The 25,053-nt window shown below is 42.1% G+C and overlaps 1 protein-coding gene across 3 annotated transcripts in view; it reads right to left on the reverse strand.

Annotated features, from left to right (window-relative positions):
* LOC129850625 (membrane-associated guanylate kinase, WW and PDZ domain-containing protein 3-like) overlaps nt 1–24,739 on the reverse strand; it is a 174,510-nt gene extending 149,771 nt beyond the window's left edge. For 2 of the 3 annotated variants that reach the window (XM_055916932.1, XM_055916930.1), the window contains exon 1: nt 23,613–24,731. In XM_055916932.1, coding sequence (XP_055772907.1) covers nt 23,613–23,919 — 307 coding nt within the window. In that variant the 5' untranslated portion in view covers nt 23,920–24,731. Of the gene's footprint in view, nt 1–23,612 lie in introns of all 3 variants that reach the window. The other variant, XM_055916940.1, reaches the window with a different exon arrangement.
* Nucleotides 24,740–25,053: the final 314 nt, after the last annotated feature.

Here is a 25,053-nt window from a genome sequence, read left to right on the forward strand (position 1 = left end):
CTGGTTCAATGATCTGGTGTTGTATGCTCGGCATGCTTGTGTACAAATTAGCCTGCTGTCAGATATGTGAGCTGCTCTGAATTGCATTAGCATGTGTATTCATTAGCTTGTCTATTCGAGTGTGTGTGGGAGAAAATTGTGTGTGCCTATATTTAGGTGTTTGTTAAATAATGTATTCTTATGATTTGCTTGTAACCCCACTACGTGTACTGTAGATCTTTCTTTTCTTTTTTATTTAACCCTTATTTTACCAGGTAAATTGAATGATAACACATTGTCATTTACAGCAGCGGCCTGGGGAATAGTTACAGGGGCGGGATGATCGACATCTAGCTGCTACCTACACACCACTCAACCAGTGGGCATGGTAAAGGCTAAGTAAACAGCTTCAGAGGGAAGGGATGTACTTTTATTGGTGAACATTATACTTCAAGTAATAATTTTAGGGAGAAGAATGTTCAACCACCTGGGTCCTTACTGATCTAATATGAAAGCTAAAGGAGTACAGGCAGTATAAGCACTGTTTGGAAATATTGCTAAAATGATTGTTAATCTTGTTTTCTACAGAAACTTTTGGTACTGTAAGGGGCCAGAATGCAGCAGAATCTGACTGTTAAGCCCAGGCTCAGACTCCGTATGTGTTCCACTTTGCTTTTCAATTTCCACATGAGAACCATGAATATTGTAAACCACTAATTATAAGCTTATTAGTGATTAGGATAATATATTGTTGCTTGATAGGGTGTGCATGTCCAATGAATTTTCAGTTATTTTGAATACCATGTGAAAATGTGTTGAACGTGCACTGACAATGAACTTGTTACTTGTCCAATGCTGATTATTTTTGCCTATTTGCGTGATCATAAAATAAAAACAATGAAATTGAATACAGGGTTAACTGAATGACAACAGAGACAGAATACAATCTGGAATGTTATTGAATAGTTTGGGGTAGGCCTCATCTCCGAGGAACGCTCCTCCGAGCCAGATGCTGATGACAGGTTGCCCTATGCTGGGCGGGCGGGCGGGCCTCCCCCCAACCCCCCCCCCCCCCCCCCCCCCCGCCCAGGGATCCAATGACGGGCCTTCAGTTGGTGGTGGTGGGGAGATGGGTGGTATAACATTATAAACACTACCCTATAAATACTGGCTATACTGACAAGGTAACATTATAGGCACTACCTTATACCTGTTATACTGATCATGGATCATTATAGTCACTACAATGTAAATACCTGATATACTGATGAGTGAGATAGGAAGCGATGTGAAATATGTGTTTACTAGATTAATAAAAGTGAGTCATTCAGACCAGCCTTCCTGATTGAACTTTCGTAAACTACATTTATTTTTATTACCTCATTAGTAACATGTAGCGGGAGTGACTATGGAAGGCAGGTAACTGAGTGCTGTAAGAGATACAGGAAGTGGAAGGTACTACTCTACTACGTCTAGTTCAGTCTGCCTGTAATGTCTGTGTCTAGAGTCACTGGCCCGCCCTCTAACTGTCCTGAGACCCTCTGTCCAGCCCCAGAGCCTCAGTAGTCACAGCTAAACACCTGTCACATCTGCTCTCTGCCCTTTGTCACCGGCGGCAGGGGGGCTTTTGATAGGCCACGTCCTGTCAAGTTTACATCAGTGTGTCTGGAACAGGAGCACATGCAGGAAAGAACCAACCCTCGGTTCCCTGGCCGATGCAGTGAGGAAGAGGAATCACCAGTCTGGAGAGTTAAGCACAGAAGATTAGAGCTGGATTTAAGGACTGGGCCTGATTACTGCTGGGGGTTTAGGAAGTGTGTTGTGAAAATAAACACCCTGCTTGTTGTGCAGCTTAAAGGACATAAGGATATTTAAGGGTATAATCTTGTAAGCTCTCAATAGTCTGATACCACCCCAGAGTGGCTAGTAAGTTACTGCCGTAATGCCACTAGAGGAGATTTGCGGGCCATCGTTTCAGTGTACCGCTTTCATTGGAAGCGATTGCTCTGCCAATGCTTCACACGCGGGGAAAGGTTGTGTGTGTGTGTGTGTGTGTGTGTGGTGTTAAATATTCTAACTCTTCAGAGAAGAGCATCAGAATGTTTGCAGCAAAGAATCCAGAGCTCAAAGCCAAGTATGAAGGGAAGAAGCAGCAGGATAAAATGGGCCAACCACATTATTACTGTCCAAGAACAGGGTGTGTGTGTCACGGTTCATGAATCCACTGCCTCTCTCTCTCTCTCTCTCTCTCTCTCTCCTGTGTTTGTGTGGGCGTGGTTTCCAATCTTGGTCTGATTGTCTGCGCCAGCTGGAATTAATTATCTTCCCCTTTATATGTTCTGTAACCTGTGTTTCTTGTTGTCAGATCGTTGTTTCTTCCCTGAGGTTGTGTCGTGTGTCAGTGCTCTTTCTCTCGCAGCCCTTGTGGGGATTATCTGCTGTGCTCCTTCCTACCCAGCCGGACTCACTCCCTTGGATTTCTCAGCACGCTATCATCAGAGGATGTGCCCTAGGCCCTGGGTTGGATTCTGTCTGAGTATATTCTGTCTGTCCTGTTGATGCTGTAATCTATTTCATTAAACCATCGTTGCTTGCATCTTGCATCCGCCTCTGTATTGTGACAGTGTGTGTGTGTGTGTGTGTGTGTGTAAACCACTGAAGAGCAGAGAAACATTAGTAATTTTCCTGTGTGAGGACAGATATCATTCTGTTTCTAGTCTGTTCTGCTGCTCTATGGCTGCAGCCATTCTTTGCAGGAGTAATTGGAAGTGTAATTGGAAGCTCTTTGATATGTTTGTAGGGAATGCATACTCTCAAAGCGTCCTTGGTAACATATCTAACCAGCCTCTCTTGTCATCTGATGAAGATCATCAAAGGTTAGTGATTAATTTGATCTCTATTTCTGCTTTTTGTGACTCCTGTCTTTGGCTGGAAAAATGGCTGTGTTTTTCTGTGATTTTGCGGTGACCTAACATAATCGTTTGTGGTGCTTTCGCTGTAAAGCCTTTTTGAAATCGGACACTGTGGTGGGATTAACAAGAAGTGTATCTTTAAAATTGTGTGAAATACTTGTATGCTTGAGGAATTTTAATTATGAGATTTCTGTTTGAATTTGGCGCCCTGCACTTTCACTGGTTGTTGTCATATCGATCCCGTTAACGGGATTGCAGCCATAAGAAATTAATAAACCAATTAGGCATATTTGACCAGTCTTTTTGAACATTTTGAACAGAAACGCATTGGATCAGTCTAAATCTTTGCACATACACTGCTGCCTACTAGTGGCCAAAATCTAAATTGCACCTAAGCTGGAAATATACATTATGGCATTTCTCTTGCATTTCAAAGATGGAACAAAAAATAAATAAAAAATATGCATGTTTTTTCTTTGTATTATCTTTTACCAGATCTAATGCGTTCTATTCTCCTATATTAAATTCACATTTCCACAAACTTCTAAGGTGTTTCCTTTACAATAATATCAAGAATATGCATATCCTTGCTTCAGGTCCTGAGCTACAGGCAGTTAGATTTGGGTATGTAATTTTAGGCAGATATTTTTTTTTTTAAAGGGTCTGATCCTTAAGAGGTTTTAAGGGACTGCAACTCTTAGACTCGACCAAAACATCGGTAAGCAACTGATTACTGACATATCCGTGGTGCCGTGTTTTAGTATTGCGCTTGGCGATGTAAATGACACTGCCCAATTACATGTTTGGGTCCGCTTCCCTCAAAACGAGTCGTTCAGAGAGGAACTTATGTTTATTGACCCTTCAGGGACAAACACGAGGAGAGGATATTCTGAAACAACTTGTTACATTTTTGCTGATAATAATATTGACTGGTCAAATCTGGCATCTGTGTGCAATGACGGCACCCCAAACATGCGAGGGAAGGAGAAGGGACTCATAGGCCTGATGAGAAAGAGAGAGGATATTCCCACATTTGCTACGTTTCATTATATCATTCATCAAGAAGCACTTGTGGCTAAACTCAAACACTGACTTACAGAAAGTGATGCAGCAAGTCGTGCGCGTGGTCAACATTATTATTATTACTGCGAGGGCACGAAATCACCGGCAATTCCGACAGTTGCTGGAAGAATACCAGACAGAATACTGTGACTTGATATTTCACAATGAGGTGAGATGGCTGTCTCGTGGCAGAGTTTTGGAAAGATTTCTCTCCCCTCCCTTAGATTCATGAATTTGTTGCAAGCAAAGACATGGAGGAGCCAGAGCTGGATGATCCACAGTGGATATTAAATCTTTTAACTGACATCACCTGCCACCTGAACACGGTGAATCTCCAGCTCCAAGGGAAAGCTAAAACTCTGGGCATAATGCTGCGTGTGGTCACAGCATTTCAAAATAACATCACCACACTGTTCATACCTGACAGACAGTTTGTTCATTTGTGCGTGTGTGTGTGTGTTGGAAGAGTTGGAGTCAAAATTCAAGGATATAATGGAGTACAAGGAGTTTTTCAACTTTATTGAGAACCTCTTTCATGTGCCAGTGTCATCTCTGACCCAAGTCATCACAGCCTTCTGTCCTGACCGTGCTGGAATAGAGAGTGAGATAGTGGAGCTGCAGGCAAATTACACAGGTGAACTAAGATCAGGTGTTACACATTTCTGGAGCCTTGTGTCAGACAGAGTATCCACTTCTGAAGCAGTGTGTGCAAAAGGAGACATTTTTTGTCAGCACTTATTCACGTGAAGCAACATTTTTAACAATGAACATTGTGAAACAAAAACAGAAACAGACTGACCAATGCACACCTGGATTGCCTGACAAGGATAGCAACAGAAGACTATAAATGTAGAATGAATTCAGTCAAGGAGCAAAGGGTCACTTTCGCTCATCCAACTAATAAGGTAACCCTTAGTATGGGTCTTATACATGTGATGTAGCCTATTTGATGTGTGTATGTATATATTTGTGATGTGCTGTACTTCAAATCAATTGCATGTGCTCTATTGCTCTGAAATGATAATTGATAATATTGGAAGAAAAAGTACAACAAATGAAACATCTGTGCGGCCCTCTGAATGATTGTCTCAACCCAAAGTGGCCCCCTCACAAAAACATTGTGAGTAACACTGGTCTAAAGTATACTGTGAAAAGCCCAAAGTACAGAGAACGAATCGAACTGGAGTATCCAACACTGTCCTTTGAAGAGAGGCATGAGGAGAGCAGAATGTTGTTGATTATGGGGGTAAGAGAAAAGCCCAGTGCTCCTGGATGTGAGGATCTGGGAACCCATGTCGTCCTGTAAAGGACTCTTCAGTCAGTCTGAGGCTCTGCCGCTGCCTTGGCCCTGTATCGTCTCATTGGCATTCATCAACACGCGGCCAGTAATAGAGAAAACATATCGCTCTGGATGACAGCCTACAGTTCATCTGCCATTTGTTCGCTCTTCGTTCGCTTGCTGAAGGTAGGCGTCTGATGCCCGGCATTTTCTCTGGTTTCTACATGTAGAATCGGTTTGCAAATTATGGCCGGCACTCTATTGAGAGGTGCTAAGTACTCATTGCGCTAACGCTAGTAGCAATGCAACTCTCCCCACCCGCTTCATGTGTGTACTGCCTGCCTGGACACACACACACACACACACTAACACTGCCCTGGCACTAACCCTGAGAGAGCCATCTCCCTCCCTGGCCCCCTCCTATCATCAACATCATTGCCACACTGAGCTGTATCACTGGCAGGTTTCCCATCACAAGCTTCACACACACACACATACACACAAAATCTCCCAATGGCTGATGTTTATAACGGCCTATCAATTGGCCAAAGTCAAAAAACTAAGCTGGTGGCTAATGTTCCTTTAAAAGAGCACAGTAATGTCCAGGCCATTACCTTCGAGCGATTTAAAGGTGGCCTGAGTTCATCTTCCAGTGGATGAACACCAATGGGGAGGGGACATAATAAATGCTGCTGGATTAAAAGTGACACTCTGGTCTGGGTAGTTAGTCAGTAGTGGCTATAGTGACATCTCACATCGCTGGCCCATGCTGAAGGGGAGAATCAATGACAGTTGTTCCTAAAGCAGCTGGCTCTCACTGTTGAATAAAGATAATGTCCTTCATGATGGGAGTGTTTGGGTCAGTGACTGTAGAGAAACAGTCAGAGGTGCCCAAACATTTTTATCCATAGAATGGTCCTTTGGAAGAATGATAGTTGTATCAATTTGTATCAAAAATTATAATAGAGAAATAATTAATCAAACTTGGCAGATAACATTTATGGCCGTACCCGTAAGACTCCACAATATTTAATCTGTAGGTGCTACAAAGCAAAAATGTGTGTCATATCAAGCTTTACTGTTTGCCTGTAATATGAGTAGTATTTTTATTTCAAAATTATAATTGTTTACATCAATTTATGAATATTGAAAAATATTAACATGAGTATTGAAAAAATGTAATGTTTGATTTGGTAAATGTTTCTATATATTAGTAGAACATAATATACTTTGATATATCCATAAAGTTGCAGAGTGGGATCTCTGCTAGTTTTAAAGTTCTGCACCATTTAATACAGAGAAATTGGCATAGTAGGCAATGTAACCAATCACAGCGGTCCTTTTACTTCTATCATTGCACATCCTACAAATCACCAGCAGTGGGCAACCATTTTGAATCCATTTTCACATTCAGTCTGTTGGTAATACTTACAAATTGGATCATAACTCAACAATGTGCACAGATCCCACTCTGGAACTGGAACTTTGATATTGTTTCAAGAGTATATTGTGTTCAACAATATATTGAAAAACTAGCCAAATCAAAAATGGTGATCTTTCAATATTCATGTGAATATTTTTCAACAAATGTCAAATATACTGTATGTGAACAATCCTTCCTCCAATGGACCATTCTATGGATAATATTTTGTGAAGATCCCCCAAAGAACGGTATTCTTTTGTCCTGTTTCGTGAGGAATCACTCAACCAGTGACGCAGACCCATCACTCAACCCAACCCGATAAGGACCAACCCTGGTGACTACACTTTATTATTACATTTACATTTGAGTCATTTAGCAGACACTCTTATCCAGAGTGACTTACAGGAGCAATTAGGGTTAAGTGCCTTGCTCAGGGGCACATCGACAGATTGTTCACCTAGTGGTCTCGGGGATTTGAACCAGCGACCTTTTGAGCACTGGTCTATTGCTCTTAACCGGTAGACTACCGGTTATTATGTTATGTTTATTCTAAAATACAGGATGAATGATGGTGATATTTCAGTAAATTATTCCATTAGAACCAGATGCACTGCTACAGGACAAAGCAGTGTGGTTATACATCACAGTCCGTGACAAGTAGAATCAATCAAAATGGAAAATACAGCAGCTATTAGCTATGTCATCTTTGCTGACTGAGAAAGACAGAGAGAAAGAGAGGCAAAGAGGGGACCTTCCAAAAAAAGAGAGATTGAGGGAGAGAGTGAGCCATCGCATAGAGAGAGTCAGAGGGCAAAGAGACACAGGACTCTTGGTCTGAAAACGTACAAAATGTACTCACACTATCAAACATTGTTAGTTCATATGACAATGTGAACCAGAACAATACAAAGAAAAGGTGCTCTCACTGGGAGGGATTTCATTGCATAGGGTGATCATGCAATTTCCCATAATGTATTCATCTAATAGAGCAGGGATTTGTGAGATTATGTTGTTGGTATATCCTATTCATCCGTGACCCCCCACCCCCCCTCCTCCTCCATCCTCTCTCTCATTGCTCATTAAAACAGTGACATTGTGACCTATGAATGTCGTCACTGTTACATGTAATTCCCCTGGCACTGGAGGACTGTGATATCCCAGCAGCCCCAGTGACTTACTATATATCCTTGCAGAGGCTGCTGATAGACAGGATGCTTGAAAGGCCAATTATACCATCAGCCAATCCATAACCAATTAAATCTTACATCAAATAAAGATGAACAAATGATGCCTCTATGGAGGCTGCATTGTGCCTGTAATATTGTAAAATCTTCCTTCGTTCTATTTCAGTGATTTAAGAATGCAACCAGTTCCACATAGGAGCAGCTCCAGTAAATCTACACACACTGTGGATCAAGCCATCAGTCACCGTCAAATCTTCACACAGAAGCTATAACTATAAACGAATCCCACTCAGGAGCTCCAGCCATCATCCAATCCTAACGTAGAAGCTTCAGCCGTCACCCTATCCTCACAGACTATAAGCCTCCTTTTCCCCATGTTTTCTATTCCAAGGCGATGCTGGAGAGAGAGCAACACCAATTTGATTATGGTGGGACTAATTAGACAGCACTAGGGACCGCAATGTACTGTAATACCACCAGTACGCACCCCACACACACACAGGGGAGAGTCTGCAGAGTAGCTGCCTCTCCTAAATGAATTATTGAGCACTAGGAGTAGGGTTGGAATAGACGTCACGCTTGTTTGTTTTTGTTCCGTCTTACTCTTCCCCGCCACGACATACACAGACCATTGCATGTGAGACTGGGTTGTGTTGTAAACTGAGATGTTTAGATGATGTCTGATGAGAGGGGAGTGTTCTGGGAAGGACGGGGATGTAGAATAACTGTGTGATGTAAGCCAGTAGTGAGTGCCTAGCGGCAGCCTGTCTTAACTGTCCTGATCAGGTCAGGTTACAGGAGACCACAACCCTACAGATTATCTCTCAACCCCAACAGAGGAGGAGAGATCTAGGGGTCTGAAGATGTGTGGGTTTTATGACCCCTCACACCCATGGTAATTCTGAGACCACGGACAACATTCCCTTGTCCCTTCCCTCTCACTATGGAGAACCAGCCTCAGAACTGTAAACATGCAATAAAGGGACTTTGGAACAATGGTTTCCGTCAACTACAATGGTGGTCATGACGATAGATGGAATATGAAAATGTATGTCATTTTTGTTTTGTTATTAAAGGTTAATAGATTACGTTATTATGAAAACATTGTAACGTTAAGAGTTTTCCTCGTATATGCTTGATGTTTATACATTGTACATTGTGTGGAAAATGTCCAAATCAAAGAGAATGTTTCGGTAGAGATGAAATGTGAAGTTAGTTGTCTAAAATTGGATTTGAGTAAAATCTAAACCTTGCCCCTCAAACTTGGTACGCCCAGAGAATTGCCCTGAAGGCGGTTACGCCCACTTCTGACCCGAGGGTATAAAACCTGTGAGTGCAGAATTAACAGATTAGACTAAGTGACCCGAGCTGCAGCCAAAGGTCTAAAAGGTCAACGCACCCAAAATGCAACAGTTTGAAGACAAAGAAATCTTTTTCTACCCAAACTACGGATGAGTAGCGTGTCTAAGCAGGTGTATTCAAGCCGAACCACCTAGCCTCCACTCCCCATCCAATCGTGGTATCTACACTCTTTCATCTTTACGCTGTGAGCTCTGAGCTATAGAGCTATCTGTCCTCCGAAGACCCCTTCCAGAGCGAGGACAAAGGAACAGGCCAGTAAAGCCAAAGGACACGGACATCGTGAGGACACCTAGAGAGGTGCGCAGGAGAAGTGCGTCATTGAGCAGCTTGAACGGTCCACGCGGGAAAATCCAGAGAGACCTTCCACAAGTAATTACATCATTATATTCTGACTCATAACAGCGGCAGTTTGGGGCAAGGCTAGGGTTAGAATGAGCATAGCTGACAATTTCACCCAAATGTATATTCCTCTTGTGTATTTTCTCTCTTTCTCTCTCTTTTAAATCCCCATGTTGGGTAACACGCGCCCTAGTGTGTTGGCCCGTTATACAAAGTTCTAATCAATAGCCTAGAATGTGTTTTTGTGTATGTGTATCTTTTATCATCATTTTAGCTTTTTAGTAAATAAACATTCAACTAAGATTGGTGTGGTGCGAATTCATTAGTGAGACCTGGGTCCGTGCAGAATCCCGGGCTATACGACGTTCAGAACGAGACTGATAGAGGCAACTGGTTAATTAGCGGCTGTGGTAAAATCGATATTCTGATATTCTTTGAGTTAATTTGGGAAATAGAAACTCAATAAAAACTAGTTTTCCCATGGTGCCCCAGGTTAATGAGTTAATAATTGCTTGATTCAGTTAATCACGTAATTAGAAACTTGTAATCATTCGATGAGCAACAGTCGCCACGTTAACGAATACAACGTCACGACAAGCCTAAGGCTCTGATGGCAGACGGTAAAAGAAGCAGAAACAGAAGTAAAAACAGGAAGTGAGCAGGATGTTTAAAGAAAGATATTTTGTGTGAATGGGTATCCTTGGTGATTGAAGTAGACTACAGAAGACTGTCATGCTTCTGGAGAAGAACATTGCCCACACATTCAGTGATCATTACTTTGCCTTCCCCTCGTTCAGATAGCAACCACAAGTTTTCCTGAACAACTGGTTGCTGGTGTGCAGTTTATTCTCTTAGAACCACCAATAATAAAGCAAATAGGGGGGGGGGGGGGGCAAGTGTGTGTGTGAGAGAGAGTGATTGTGTGTGAGAGAAAAGAAAGAAAAATAAAGAGATAGTCATTCATGAGGAAAGGTTGATCAGAGTGGGACGCTTCGGGCATGGAGAAACACTTGCACAACTTATTGTCATGCTCCAGCATTGCGGCAGCAGCAGCAACCTTCTTAGTTCGTGACAGGCACACATGTCCCTCTGTGGCACGGATGTTGGTGATTACAGTGTTAGTGGCCTGCTGGTAGTAGTCTCTGAATAACGATGTGACAAAGTGCTTCAAACATGCTATTTGTAGAAGATTAGATCCACATATTGGGCCCCATTGTAATCATCATCAGCGCCTGCTGCTAGGAACACAGCTAGGGTTGCAGAGCTACGGGTAATTTACCAAAGTTCTTCTGTAATTTTGGTCATTAAAACAGGTAATCTATGGCAATTTATACTAGAATAACTTTTAAAACATTTATCATATATAATGTAATTGATTTAAATACCAATGGTATTCACAAAGTTGATGGTTTATATTTAGGATAATGTTTTACAGCTTTGTCATTATATTTTGTATTTTAAAATCTTATTTCATCATTTTATATTTTAAATGTGATAAGGCCACACAGAGCACCAGAGATTATAGACACCTGTGATAATCTGAAGTACCCAAAAAAGGCCACTAATGTCATTTTATAAAAGTCCCAAAATACCTTGAAAGTTACCAAAATGCTGGTAGTTTACTGGTAAACTTCAAAAGTTTCCAGTAATACACTCTCCCTTTGCAACCCTAATCACAAGACAAGCTCTATCAAATGTGTGAAGCTTGATGCAAAGATGAAGATGCATATATCTGTACTGGGCCTGTAGGACCTCAATATGCTTTTCACATCACGTTGACTGATGTACATATCTAGCCCAATAAGCTCTCTACCTCTATGATGTCAGAGTTGTCATTCCAAGTGAGATCAATAGGATCTCAGCAGCGGTGGCATAGTTTGGGAGTGGCTAGCTAAAGTCGACACCCTCTCCACCTGGGTCGTTCTACAAAAAGAGTGCCTTCGATATTCTAGATAGAAATTGTGAACCAATATTGCATTTTAAAAGCCTGTATTATTAAATGAAGTGCCCTTTAATATAGACTACATGGAGAATTCAATAAAGCTGATTTTTTAAATGAATAAAGGCTTGCTAAAGTGCCAAAATTCAGTGTAACTTCTAGGACGATTTCAACCCACTTAATGAAATAAAATCTCCAAGTTTCACAACCATTGCAAAGCCCTAGCTATTTTGTTGCTTTGACAGTAATTTCTGAAGATCATTATTTCTTTCATGTGATTAGTGATTCATTAATGTCTGTCCCTCATTTTAAGGTCAACCCTGTTACATGAACTGAACTCTTGTTTTAAGATGGTGAAACTTTTGCTTTATTATTATTTTGCGCCATTTTCTCAACAGGTCGAGCAAAACAAATTTAACTCTGTTACCCATAGATAGAGAGGTAGCATTTTTTTTCTGAAGCTTGCATTCAATTGCCACTCCCTGTCACAAGGGGATTTAGGGATGATTTAAGATGAAATCGTCAACTCTGTTGTTATGGTCAACACTTACTATAAGTATATACAGTACAAGTCAAAAGTTTGGACACACCTACACATTCAAGGGTTTTTCTTGATTTTTACATTGTAGAATAATAGTGAAGAAATCAAAACTATACAATAACACATATGGAATCATGTAGTAACCCAAAAAAGTGTTAAACAAATCAAAATATATTTGAGATGAGATTCTTCAAAGTAGCCACCCTTTGCCTTGACAGCTTTGCACACTCTTGGCATTCTCTCAATAAGCTTCATGAGGTAGTCACCTGGAATGCATTTCAATTAACAGGTGTGCCTTGTTAAAAGTTCATTTGTGGAATTTCTTTCCTTCTTAATGCGTTGGAGCCGATCAATTGTGATGTGAAAAGGTAGAGGCGATATACAGAAGATAGCCCTATTTGGTAAAAGACCAAGTCTATATAATGGCAAGAACAGCTCAAATAAGCAAAGAGAACAACAGTCCATCATTACTTTAAGACATGAAGGTCAGTCAACACGGAACACTTCAAGAACTTTGAAAGTTTCTTCAAGTGCAGTTGCAAAAACCCCCAAGCGCTATGATGAAACTGACTCTCATGAGGACTGCCACAGGAAAGGAAAACCCAGAGTTACCTCTAAGTTCATTAGAGTTACCAGCCTCAGAAATTGCAGCCCAAATAAATGCTTCACAGAGTTCAAGTAACAGACACATCTCAACATCAACTTTTCAGAGGAGACTGCGTGAATCAGGCCTTCATTGTCAAATTGCTGCAAAGAAACCACTTCTAAAGGACACCAATAATAAGAAGAGACTTGCTTGGGCCAAGAAACTTGAGCAATGGACATTAGACCAGTGGAAATCTGTCCTTTGGTCTGATGAGTCAATTTTAGATTTTTGGATCTAACTGCTGTGTCTTTGTGAGACGCAAAGTAGGTGAACAGATGACCTCCGCATTTGTGGTTCCCACCGTGAAGCATGGAGGTGGTGTGATGGTGCTTTGTGGGTGACACTGTCAGTGATTTATTTAGAATTCAAGGCACACTTAACCAGCATGCCTACCACAGCCTTCTGCAGTGATACGCCATCCCACCTGGTTTGTGCTTAGTGGGACTATCATTTGTTTTTCAACAGGACAATGACCTAACACACCTCCAGGCTGTGTAAGGGCTATTTGACCAAGAAGGAGAGCGATGGAGTGCTGCATCAGATGTCCTGGCCTCCACAATCACACGACCTCAACCCAATTGAGATGGTTTGGGATGAGTTGGACCGCAGAGTGAAGGAAAAGTAGCCAACAAGTGCTCAGAATATGTGGGAACTCCTTCAAGATTGTTGTAAAAGCATTCCAGTTGAAGCTGGTTGAGAGAATGCCAAGTGTGCAAAATTGTCAAAGCAAAGGGTGGCTACTTTGAAAAATCTAAAATATATTTAGATTTGTTTAACACTTTTCCATATGTGTTATTTCATAATTTTGATGTCTTATTCTACAATGTTTTATTCTACAATGTAGAAAATAGTACAAATAAAGAAAAACCCTTGAATGAGTAGGTGTGTCCAAACTTTTGACTGGCACTGTATTTATTTTTTTACTTCTTGAGATGGGAAAACTTGTTTTTGTGTGAAGTTGAACATGTGCTCTTTATGACAGAATGCTAAGGCACCAGATTGGTGGAACGACCCAGCTAAAGCAGAAGCCAAATGTGTGCCTGACCAGAGGGCCTCTCAGCTTGTGTTTCCATTTCTTTAGGCAAACGAACCAACATGAATCTCATTCCAATGACAGGTCCTGCTTTATCAAGACTCTAGAGCCACTTTCCAGATAGATATGGAGTTATGCATTAAGGTGATTAACCCACACCCACCATCTCCATTGGATACCATTACAAGGTGGAGAATAGGATCCACTCACATTGCTCTGTATTGCTGTAATCAGCAGGTAATGTGAAATATGGTGGTGTGTGTGAGAGACAGGGCTGTGAGAGCCAGGCTGCTCCACCGCCTTCAGTCCACTCATTAGAGGGACCCACTGTAGACAAATGCAGCATGCATACCATTACAGAGATGTGGTTACATCTGAGACCCCCCAAAAATACAGTACTGCATTAAGTCAATAGCCAGGGCCATGGTGTCTCATTTGGGGAAATAAAGGCTTTGCAATTGAATGAATGTGTTCATCAGGGCATGACACCTATAGGTGTGATTAGGGACTGAAAGTTATTTTATAGGAGTAAATTGTATATTTTCTGCAGTAATTATATGTAGGTGATATGCAGCAACACTGAACAGAGGAGGTAATGCAGTGTAGTACACTCAACATTTCCATCATGAATTCTAATCCCTAGGTGGAACCTGCAGAAACATACATTTATTAAAGCAAAAGTTTCATGATACACACATATTTCTGTCGCTTTTCATAAAAGCATTCCCCAGTTTAATCACATTCTCTATTGAATAAAATGCACACATGCCACAGGTTCTTGCCTTTGGCTCTATGTGCCACCATCATCAAGTTTAAAGATGACAACAGTGGTAGGCCTGATCACCAACAACGACGAGACAGCATATAGGGAGGTGGTCAGAGACCTGGTAGTGTGGTGCCATGATAACAACCTCTCCCTCAATGTGATCAAGACTAAGGAGATGATTGTGAACAACAGGAAAAGGAGGACTGAGCACGCCACCATTGTCATCGACTGGACTGTAGTGGAGCAGGTTGAGAGCTTCAAGTTCTTTGGTGTCCACATCACCAACAAACTAACATGGTCCAAGCACACCAAGACAGTTGTGAAGAGGGCATGACAAAACCTATTCCCCCTTAGGAGACTGAAAAGATTTGGCATGAGTCCTCAGATCCTCAAAAAGTTCTACAGCTGCACCATCAAGAGCATGCTGACTGGTTGCATCTCTGCCTGGTACGGCAACTGCTTGGCCCCCGACCGCAAAGCACTACAGAGGGTAGTGCGTACGGCCCAGTACATCACTGGGGCCAAGCTTCCTGCCATCCAGGACCTCTATACCAGGCGGTGTCAGAGGAAGGCACTACAAATTGTCAGAGACTCCAACCACCAAATTCATAGACTGTTCGCTCTACTACCGCACAGCAAGCGGTACTGGAGCACCACGTCTAGGTCCAAGAGGCTTCTAAACAGCTTCTCCCCCAAGTCATAAGACTATTGAACATCTAATCAAATGGCTACCCAGGTTATTTGCATTGCCCTCCCCCCTTTTTACACTGCTGCTACTCTGTTATTATCTATGCATAAATCACTTTAATAACTTTACCTACATGTCTATATTACCTCAACTAACCGGTGCCCCCGCACATCGACTCTGTACCGGTACCCCCTGTATATAGCCTCACTATTGTGAATTTTACTACTGGTCTTTAATTATTTGTTACTTTCTTTAGATATTTTTCTTAAAACTGCATTGTTGGTTAAGGGCTTGTAAGTAAGCATTTCACTCTAAGGTCTACACCTGTTGTATTCGGCGCATGTAACAAATACAATTTGATTTGATCTACCAACGCTTTCCAGCACAGCTATGCCTTACTACAGTAGCTACTTCGACCAACATGTAGGCAGGTTCCTTAAGATTTAAAACTTCTCAAACAGCCTAATTCCCACACAGTGATTAATACTGCGATTATACTACACTCCCAACTCCTCCTCCTAGCTCTTCCTTCCAGCTGTCAGCAGATACAGGAAGTCCACCAGCTCCATGGTCCAGGGAAAGAGAGCAGAGGACCTGGCAACAGCAGCAGTAGAACATCTGGTGGACCAAGCTCTGTCAGCTCCATCCCCTCACCCTCTGCTCTCCCCTCTCCCGCCAGCCATTAGCACTATATCACAGCTTATCCTCCTGGCCCATCGCCACTACATACCGCACCGCCCCCATCAGCATGGAGACAGAAACACTTGCTGCCTCAATTATGCAAAAGGTGTGAATTAAACATGAGCTTACCGCACAGGAAACACTGTGTGCCCACCGTGTGTTCATCCACGTGCGCAAAGACACACACACAAACTATTACAGCATAGAATCAAATACTGATCATACAAAAAGCTGTTCGTTACAGGCGTTTCTATGTGAGATTTGACCATTGTAGCAGCAAACATTGCTAAGGAGGAGCCTCTGCAAGACAGTAGAAGCCCTCACTGTCACCCGTCATATGGATGACTGATATATTCACGGAATAATAAAGTTAGCTCAGGCCATTGTTGCTGCTGGTGATGATGATGAAAGTAGAAGGTGATGAGGAATATTGCCATCACTACCAACTTAAGAACAAAAACAACATTGTGTGGGAGTTGAACCTCGAACCAAAGGCTGAGCTGATTCCTTCTCTCTACCATGCCCTTTATTAATCAACCTTGGTAAGTGGAGCATAGAGTGTGGTGTGAGGAGCTCTGTGGGCATGCAGTGGAGGACACACACAAACTCTCACTCTCCCACACACAGCTGAGGTTCAGTGCTACTGGCCTGGAGGCCAAAGAATCAGACGCTGCTGATGCAACGTCTCAGTTGTTGTTTAAGTATTTCAATTCAAATACACAGCACCCCTTCCCCTATACCAGATAAACAGACAGGCAACCATCCAGCCTGGCTGACACCGGAAGCCCGTAGAGTTCATACAGACTGCAGAAACCAGCATTCTATTAGGCCCATAAGATAGGAATTCATTAAACCGGCATATAGCCCTAAAAGTTGGAATCCATAGCTGCTACATCCATTTTTGGACGTCCCAATTAATGATATACAATACCCCATCAGAGTGGTACACTATGAAGCAAGCTAGATCTATTCAGGCTTTTATAAAGCTAGCCAGCTTCAGTTAGCTTCACATTCCATGTCAGGCTTCATCCGTACTACGACGGTGGACACCGCTTGTTGTCCTGCCGCAGACTCTTGGAAGCTTGTAACTGCGAGTGCATGTTGCACATGGCTAGTTGAACACCAAACTCTTCAGAGACAATGCTGAAACATCAGGTTGAGTAAAAGGCAGAACAAATAACACAAGAAATAAAAAGAAATACACGAGAAAGTAAGAAGCTATATATACACAGTTGAAGTCAGAAGTTTACATACACTTAGGTCGGAGACATTAAATCTAGTTTTTCAACCACTACACACATTTCTTGTGAACAAACTATAGTTTTGGCAAGTCGGTTAGGACATCTACTTTGTGCATGACACAAGTAATTTTTCCAACAATTGTTTACAGACAGACTATTTCACTTATAACTCACTGTATCACAATTCCAGTGGGTCAGACGTTTACATTCACTAAGTTGACTGTGCCTTTAAACAGTTTGGAAAATTCCAGAAAATGATGTTCCCTCCAGCATTTTCACAAGGTCTTTTGCTGTTGTTCTGAGATTGATTTGCACTTTTCGCACCAAAGTATGTTCATCTCTAGGAGACAGAACGCGTCTCCTTCTTGAGCGGTATGACGGCTGCGTGGTCCCATGGTGTTTATACTTGCGTACTATTGTTTGTACAAATGAACGCGGTATCTTCAGGCGCTTGGGAATTGCTCCCAAGGATGAACCAGACTTGGAGGTCTACAATTTTTTTCTGAGGTCTTGGCTGAGTAATTTTGATTTTCCCATGATGTCAAGCAAAGAGGCACTGAGTTTGAAGGTAGGCCTTGAAATACATCCACAGGTACACCTCCAATTGACTCAAATTATGTCAATTAGCCTTTCAGAAGCTTCTAAAGCCATGACATCATTTTCTGGAACTTTCCTAGCTGTTTAAAGGCACAGTCAACTTAGTGTATGTAATCTTCTTACCCACTGGAGTTGTGATACAGTGAATTATAAGTGAAATAATTTGTCTGTAAACAATTGTTGGAAAAATTACTTGTGTCATGCAAAGTAGATGTCCTAACTGACTTGCCAAAACTATAGTTTGTTAACAAGAAATGTGTGTAGTGGTTGAAAAACTAGTTTTAATGACTCCAACCTAAGTGTATGTAAACTTCCGGACTTCAACTGTATGTACACACACACACACACAAACACACACACTTCAAATACCATATTTACAATATACAGGGATACTGGAGTGATAGAGGTAGCTATGTATAGGGGTAAGGTGACTAAGCATAAGGATATAATTTATGATAAACAGAGTAGCAGCAGCGTAAATGATGGTACCAGTAATCCATGGGCGAGTCAATGCCACATTTTCATTTGTGCCAAAATCAAAATGAAATAAGTTATCTTGCAAATTCAGCAGGCTATGGTGTGAAATAGGTTTTTATAAGTGTAGTCTTTATTTTATTACTTATCATTAATGCAGTCTTTGGTGTGCTTATCAATGCACAATCACATTTTTTCCAACTCCTATTGCTTCTTCTGTGGAACAGCTTGATATGTTCTGGCCATAGACATACACTATATATGCAAAAGTGTGTGGCCACCCCTTCAAATTAGTGGATATTTCAGCCACACCCGTAGCTGACGGGTGTTTAAAAATCAAGCACACGGCCATGCAGTCAAAGACAAACATTGGCAGTAGAACGGCCTGACTAAAGAGTGCAGTGACTTTCAACGTGGCACATCATAGGATGTCACCTTTCCAACAAGTCAGTTTGTCAAATTTCTGCCCAGCTAGAGCTGCAAGTGCTGCGATTGTGAAGTGGAAACGTCTAGGAGCAACAACGGCTAAGCCGCGAAGTGGTAGTCAACACAAGCTCACATAATGGGACAGCCGAGTGCTTTAGTGCATAGCGCATAAAAATAGTCCTGGGTTCAACACTCACGACAGAGTTCCAAACTGCCTCTGGAAGCAACATCAGCACAAGAACTGTTCCTCGGGAGCTTCATGAAATGGGTTTCCATGGCCAAGCAGCAGCACACAAGCCTAAGATCACCAAGCGCTATACCATGCTTCGACCTAGAATGGTGTTAGCTCCAGAGTCCAAAGACGGTGAGCTTGTGGAAACGGGTACTCTGTAGTGATGAATCACGCTTCACCATCTGGCAGTCTTATGGACGAATTTGGGTTTGGCGGATGCCAGGAGAACACTACCTGCCCCAATGCATAGTGCCAACTGTAAAGCTTGGTGGAGGAGGAATAATGGTCTGGGGCTGTGTTTCATGGTTCAGACTATGGGCTTTGGGATGAATTGGAAAGCAGACTGCGAGCCAGGCCTAATCACCCAACACCAGTGCCCGACTTCAGAAATGATCATGGCTGAATGTAAGTAAGTCCCGGCAGCAACGCTCCAACATTAGTGGAAAGCCTTCCTAGAAGAGTGGAGGCTGTTATAGCAGGAAAGTGGGACCAATTCCATATTAATGCCCATGATTTTGAAATGAGACATTATTTTTTTATTTTTTTTCACCTTTATTTAACCAGGTAGGCAAATTGAGAACACGTTCTCATTTACAATTGCGACCTGGCCAAGATAAAGCAAAGCAGTTCGACACATACAACAACACATAGTTACACATGGAGTAAAACAAACATACAGTCAATAATACAGTGAAAAATAAGTCTATATACAATATGAGCAAGTGAGGTGAGATAAGGGAGGTGAAGGCAAACAAAATGCAAAGGAGCAAAATAAATAAATAAATAAATACAGTAGGTAAAGAGGTAGTTGTTTGGGCTAAATTATAGATGGGCTATGTACAGGTGCAGTAATCTATGAGCTGCTCTGACAGCTGGTGCTTAAAGCTAGTGAGGGAGATAAGTGTTTCCAGTTTCAGAGATTTTTGTAGTTCGTTCCAGTCATTGGCAGCAGAGAACTGGAAGGAGAGGCGGCCAAAGGAAGAATTGGTTTTGGGGGTGACCAGAGAGATATACCTGCTGGAGCGCGTGCTACAGGTAGGTGCTGCTATGGTGACCAGCGAGCTGAGATAAGGGGGGACTTTACCTAGCAGGGTCTTGTAGATGACCTGGAGCCAGTGGGTTTGACGACGAGTATGAAGCGAGGGCCAGCCAACGAGAGTGTACAGGTCGCAGTGGTGGGTAGTATATGGGGCTTTGGTGACAAAACGGATGGCACTGTGATAGACTGCATCCAATTTATTGAGTAGGGTTTTGGAGGCTATTTTGTAAATGACATCACCGAAGTCGAGGATTGGTAGGATGGTCAGTTTTACAAGGGTATGTTTGGCAGCATGAGTGAAGGATGCTTTGTTGCGGAATAGGAAGCCAATTCTAGATTTAACTTTGGATTGGAGATGTTTGACGTGAGTCTGGAAGGAGAGTTTACAGTCTAACCAGACACCTAGGTATTTGTAGTTGTCCACATATTCTAAGTCAGAGCCGTCCAGAGTAGTGATGTTGGACAGGCGGGCAGGTGCAGGCAGCGATCGGTTGAAGAGCATGCATTTAGTTTTACTTCTATTTAAGAGCAAATGGAGGCCACGGAAGGAGAGTTGTATGGCATTGAAGCTCGCCTGGAGGGTTGTTAACACAGTGTCAAAAGAAGGGCCAGAAGTATACAGAATAGTGTCGTCTGCGTAGAGATGGATCAGAGAATCACCAGCAGCAAGAGCGACATCATTGATGTATACAGAGAAGAGAGTCGGTCCAAGAATTGAACCCTGTGGCACCCCCATAGAGACTGCCAGAGGCCCGGACAACAGACCCTCCGATTTGACACACTGAACTCGATCAGAGAAGTAGTTGGTGAACCAGGCGAGGCAATCATTAGAGAAACCAAGGTTGTCGAGTCTGCCGATGAGGATGTGGTGATTGACAGAGTCAAAAGCCTTGGCCAGGTCAATGAATACGGCTGCACAGTATTGTTTCCTATCGATGGCGGTTAAGATATCGTTATGACCTTGAGCGTGGCTGAGGTGCACCCATGGCCAGCTCTGAAACCAGATTGCATAGTGGAGAAGGTATGGTGGGATTCGAAATGGTCGGTAATCTGTTTGTTGACTTGGCTTTCGAAGACCTTAGAAAGGCAGGGTAGGATAGATATAGGTCTGTAGCTGTTAGGGTCAAGAGTGTCCCCCCCTTTGAAGAGGGGGATAACCGCAGCTGCTTTCCAATCTTTGGGAATCTCAGACGACACGAAAGAGAGGTTGAAAAGGCTAGTAATAGGGGTGGCAACAATTTCAGCAGATAGTTTTAGAAAGAAAGGGTCCAGATTATCTAGCCCGGCTGATTTGTAAGGGTCCAGATTTTGCAGCTCTTTCAGAACATCAGCTGACTGTATTTGGGAGAAAGAGAAATGGGGAAGGCTTGGGCGAGTAGCAGAGGGGAGGGCAGTGCTGTTGACCGGGGTAGGGGCAGCCAGGTGGAAAGCATGGCCAGCCGTAGAAAAATGCTTATTGAAATTCTCAATTATAGTGGATTTGTCGGTGGTGACAGTGTTTCCTATCTTCAGTGCAGTTGGAAGCTGGGAGGAGGTGTTCTTATTCTCCATGGACTTTACAGTGTCCCAGAACTTTTTTGAATTTGTGTTGCAGGAAGCAAATTTCTGCTTGAAAAAGCTAGCCTTGGCTTTTCTAACTGCCTGTGTATATTGGTTTCTAGCTTCCCTGAAAAGTTGCATATCACGGGGGCTGTTCGATGCTAATGCAGAACGCCATAGGATGTTTTTCTGTTGGTTAAGGGCAGTCAGGTCAGGAGAGAACCAAGGGCTATATCTGTTCCTGGTTCTAAATTTCTTGAATGGGGCATGCTTATTCAAGATGGTGAGGAAGGCATTTTTAAAAAATATCCAGGCATCCTCTACTGACGGGATGAGATCAATATCCTTCCAGGATACATCGGCCAGGTCGATCAGAAAGGCCTGCTCGCTGAAGATGAGCAGGTGGCAACATACTTTTGGTCATGTATAATCCATAGAAGGGTTTTGGAACCTCTAACCCTGGCAATTTGACTGTTAAATCTACAATATGTAACTTTTTGGGCGACCTGACCAAATTCACATAGGAAATGTGAGTTATAGATCTGTCACTCTCATTGAAAGCAAGTCTAAGAAGTGGTAGATGTGTTCTATGTGCACCATTTCTATGCTTCACATTTTAAAGTTTTTTTTTTGTGTCTTTTACTTTTGTTTTCATACAACAGCTTCAAACAGTTGAAAATGTTTTTTTAAATGTGGTTATGGAAAATATATTCCACAGTGGTTTAGATGGTAAAATTATTATCTATACAATGACTGCCTGTTTTGTCACAAACTGAAATTAGGCAAAGTATTAGAATTTTTGCAACCAGGAAACGGAGGAGCGATTTCTGCAGTGCACCTTTAAAATACTAATGCGTACGATAGCAATGGCTGCCAGTCTTGAACTGAATGGGAACTGCCATCTATTGATTATAGGTCTATGGTTGGTTGCAGCTGTCAGTTTGCCTTTAGCAAATTTCTAAATACAAATCAGCCAAAAATGTACAGTTTGCTGTCATTTTAAATGCTGTCATTAACTAAATGTATAATGTATTATAAAAATATACTACACACAAAAAAACATTGGATTCATAAAATATTTCATCAGTCGTATTCCTCAAATAAAAGGGGATGATGACACAATCTTTGCGAGATGGAGGGTATTTGATTTCTTTGGTCCTCAACTCGTGGCTCAGACACTTAATTTAGGATAAATGGAGTTAGCCTGCCGTGCAGCAGGTTAGTTCTGAAGGATTTGTTGCCATACAAATTTACCTGGCTAAAAGGTGAGCCACTTTTGTGGTACAGGTTGTCTCGAGTTGAACCCAGAGTTGACCAAAGTTACCTAGCTAAGTCCTCAAACCTGATTCGTAGTATAGGGCTCTGAACCCAAATTACAAGCTTGTTTACGCCAATGACTGTAAGCAAATATAAACAAACCTGTATAGCCTCAAAACACGGTTAAAACTATAATGTTGATATCATGGATGGTCAGTCCTTGCATCCATAGCTCGGTCTATGAATTTGACAGTGGTTACATTTACTGTTGTATTATTTTTTTACCTACCTATTGTTCACCTAATACCTTTTTTGCACTATCGGTTAGAGCCTGTAAGTAAGCATTTCACTGTAAGGTCTACACCTGTTGTATTCAGCGCACGTGACAAATAAACTTTGATTTGATTCTCCAGGCCCATCCCTCAACTTTTTACCAACACACAGGCCGGGTGGCCACTTTGTTATTGCTTCAATAGTCTTGCTAGAGGTAGGCGTCCATGTCTGTACAGTGGGGTTAAATGACTTGCCATGCCACTCACATCACAACCAGCAATGTGAGAGGGATTGGCATTTATCAATAACAGAAAGCAGACTTGACCAACGCTCAAAGCCAAATGGCATATGTGATGAGCCCCAGTAAGGGATGGACAACGACTCCTCTGTATGACAGTGTAGTCACTCCAAGAAATATGTAGGAATAATAAAAGGGCACTACGTTTTACATTGAATTATAGCTAGAACAACCGGTACAATTAAGTATGCCATTTTGTTATCCGAGACAAAAAAAAATTAAGTGATAGAATAAATGGTAAATACCACCATAAAATATGTACTTACTTATAAAAAATAATTACACACAATTATTCAACTGGGAACGTTAGTAGGTTGACTACTCTGGCATAGAGCATATGTAGGCTAATGTAGCGAGGCCAATTTTGTATATCAAATACTTGAAGTAAAAAAGAGGACGCACCTGGTTTGACGGTCTTCAAACGAATGGGCTCCCGAAAGTGGCGAATGACAGCATGCGTGTCGCGGTTTGTAAGTCCACTGACGGGTGTTCCGTTGATCTCCAACAAAACGTCACCAAAATAGGGCATTGTACCGACGTGGCACAACATCACATCCAACTTCATCTGGCCAAGGTAAGGGAACTCTCCGTGTTCGGCACCCCCCAGCACCTCCACAACATTGCCGAATTCTCCGAGGCTTCCCCATGACACCGCACACTCCTGCACCTTGCTGGACCAATGTTTCTTCTTTTTCAGTGTTCTGGACATACTGTATCTTTTTGATGTGGTTCGTCACTGATCTGAAAGTGTGTCTTTGGTTTTGCTTCGTTTCACAATCACTAATGCAGGAGAAAATATGGGCGAACAGAGATTTCTGATATTGAGTTATTCACTGGATCTGGTCGGAGTTTAATTTCTCTGTTGTAATTGAGAATTCACTTTTTCCAGGTAATGTGTAAATACATGTCGTATTGTCCAAGAAACCACAGTGACGCTGGAGTAGCATGACTTCCAATAAAATTCACTATGCGGGCTACATTAGCTGGCTATTCCACTTAAAATACGTCCGTAATATTGCAAAACTCTCAATGGTCTTTGTGCGTAAAACAGTAAATAAGACAGCAATACAGTGCCTACATAAATGCATCAATGTGTTTCAGCCTCCCCATCACCTTATCATAGGTTGGTTCTTCTCCTAAACCTTTGGATGGAAGTTGTCAAAACAAGCTATCCACTCACCTCACCATAGACTGCGTGAGAGACAAATCTTCTCGGAGATTTGGGACATCGGAAGCCGTATATTTAGTGCGTCAACGAGTGCCTTTATACCTGTGACAGAAAACTGCTGGTGTCGTTATCACAGCATTCACTTAATGGTAATTTATTCTCGTTCCAGGTCGTAGTTCGCATCCCACACATTTTGATGATGACAACCGCGACTGCATCCCTCGCCGCAGGTTAAACACACCTGGCACGGTGGCAGCGCCAAGCAAGATGCGCGAATCCCGGAACGCCCATTTATGCAGATGTCACTGCGCTCCGCTCAAATCAACAACCTTTTACACGGGCTCCATCCCTCGGTGTATTGTAGCAGAATGAACACTAAAAATGATTGCATACACATTATAGTGGGTCACTTTAGCAGTCTTGTATAATAGTAGGCTAGATAACGCAACGGTAAAGTAGTGTTTAACTGTATAAATCTTTTGCCAACAGAAAATGGCATATGCCAGCAAAACAATCAGAAAAAAAACGTGTTATAAACTAATAACTTAGTTTGTATAAACTACGTATAACCCCTTTATACATCCTTATTACGTTTTAGCAAAATATATAAATACATGTAGCATTCTTGCTCTCAATACAGACAAGACCTACACTTATTGCATGGCAGAATTATTT

Source organism: Salvelinus fontinalis, chromosome 3 (genome assembly GCF_029448725.1).
Source record: "Salvelinus fontinalis isolate EN_2023a chromosome 3, ASM2944872v1, whole genome shotgun sequence".
Classification (NCBI taxonomy): Eukaryota; Metazoa; Chordata; class Actinopteri; order Salmoniformes; family Salmonidae; genus Salvelinus; species Salvelinus fontinalis.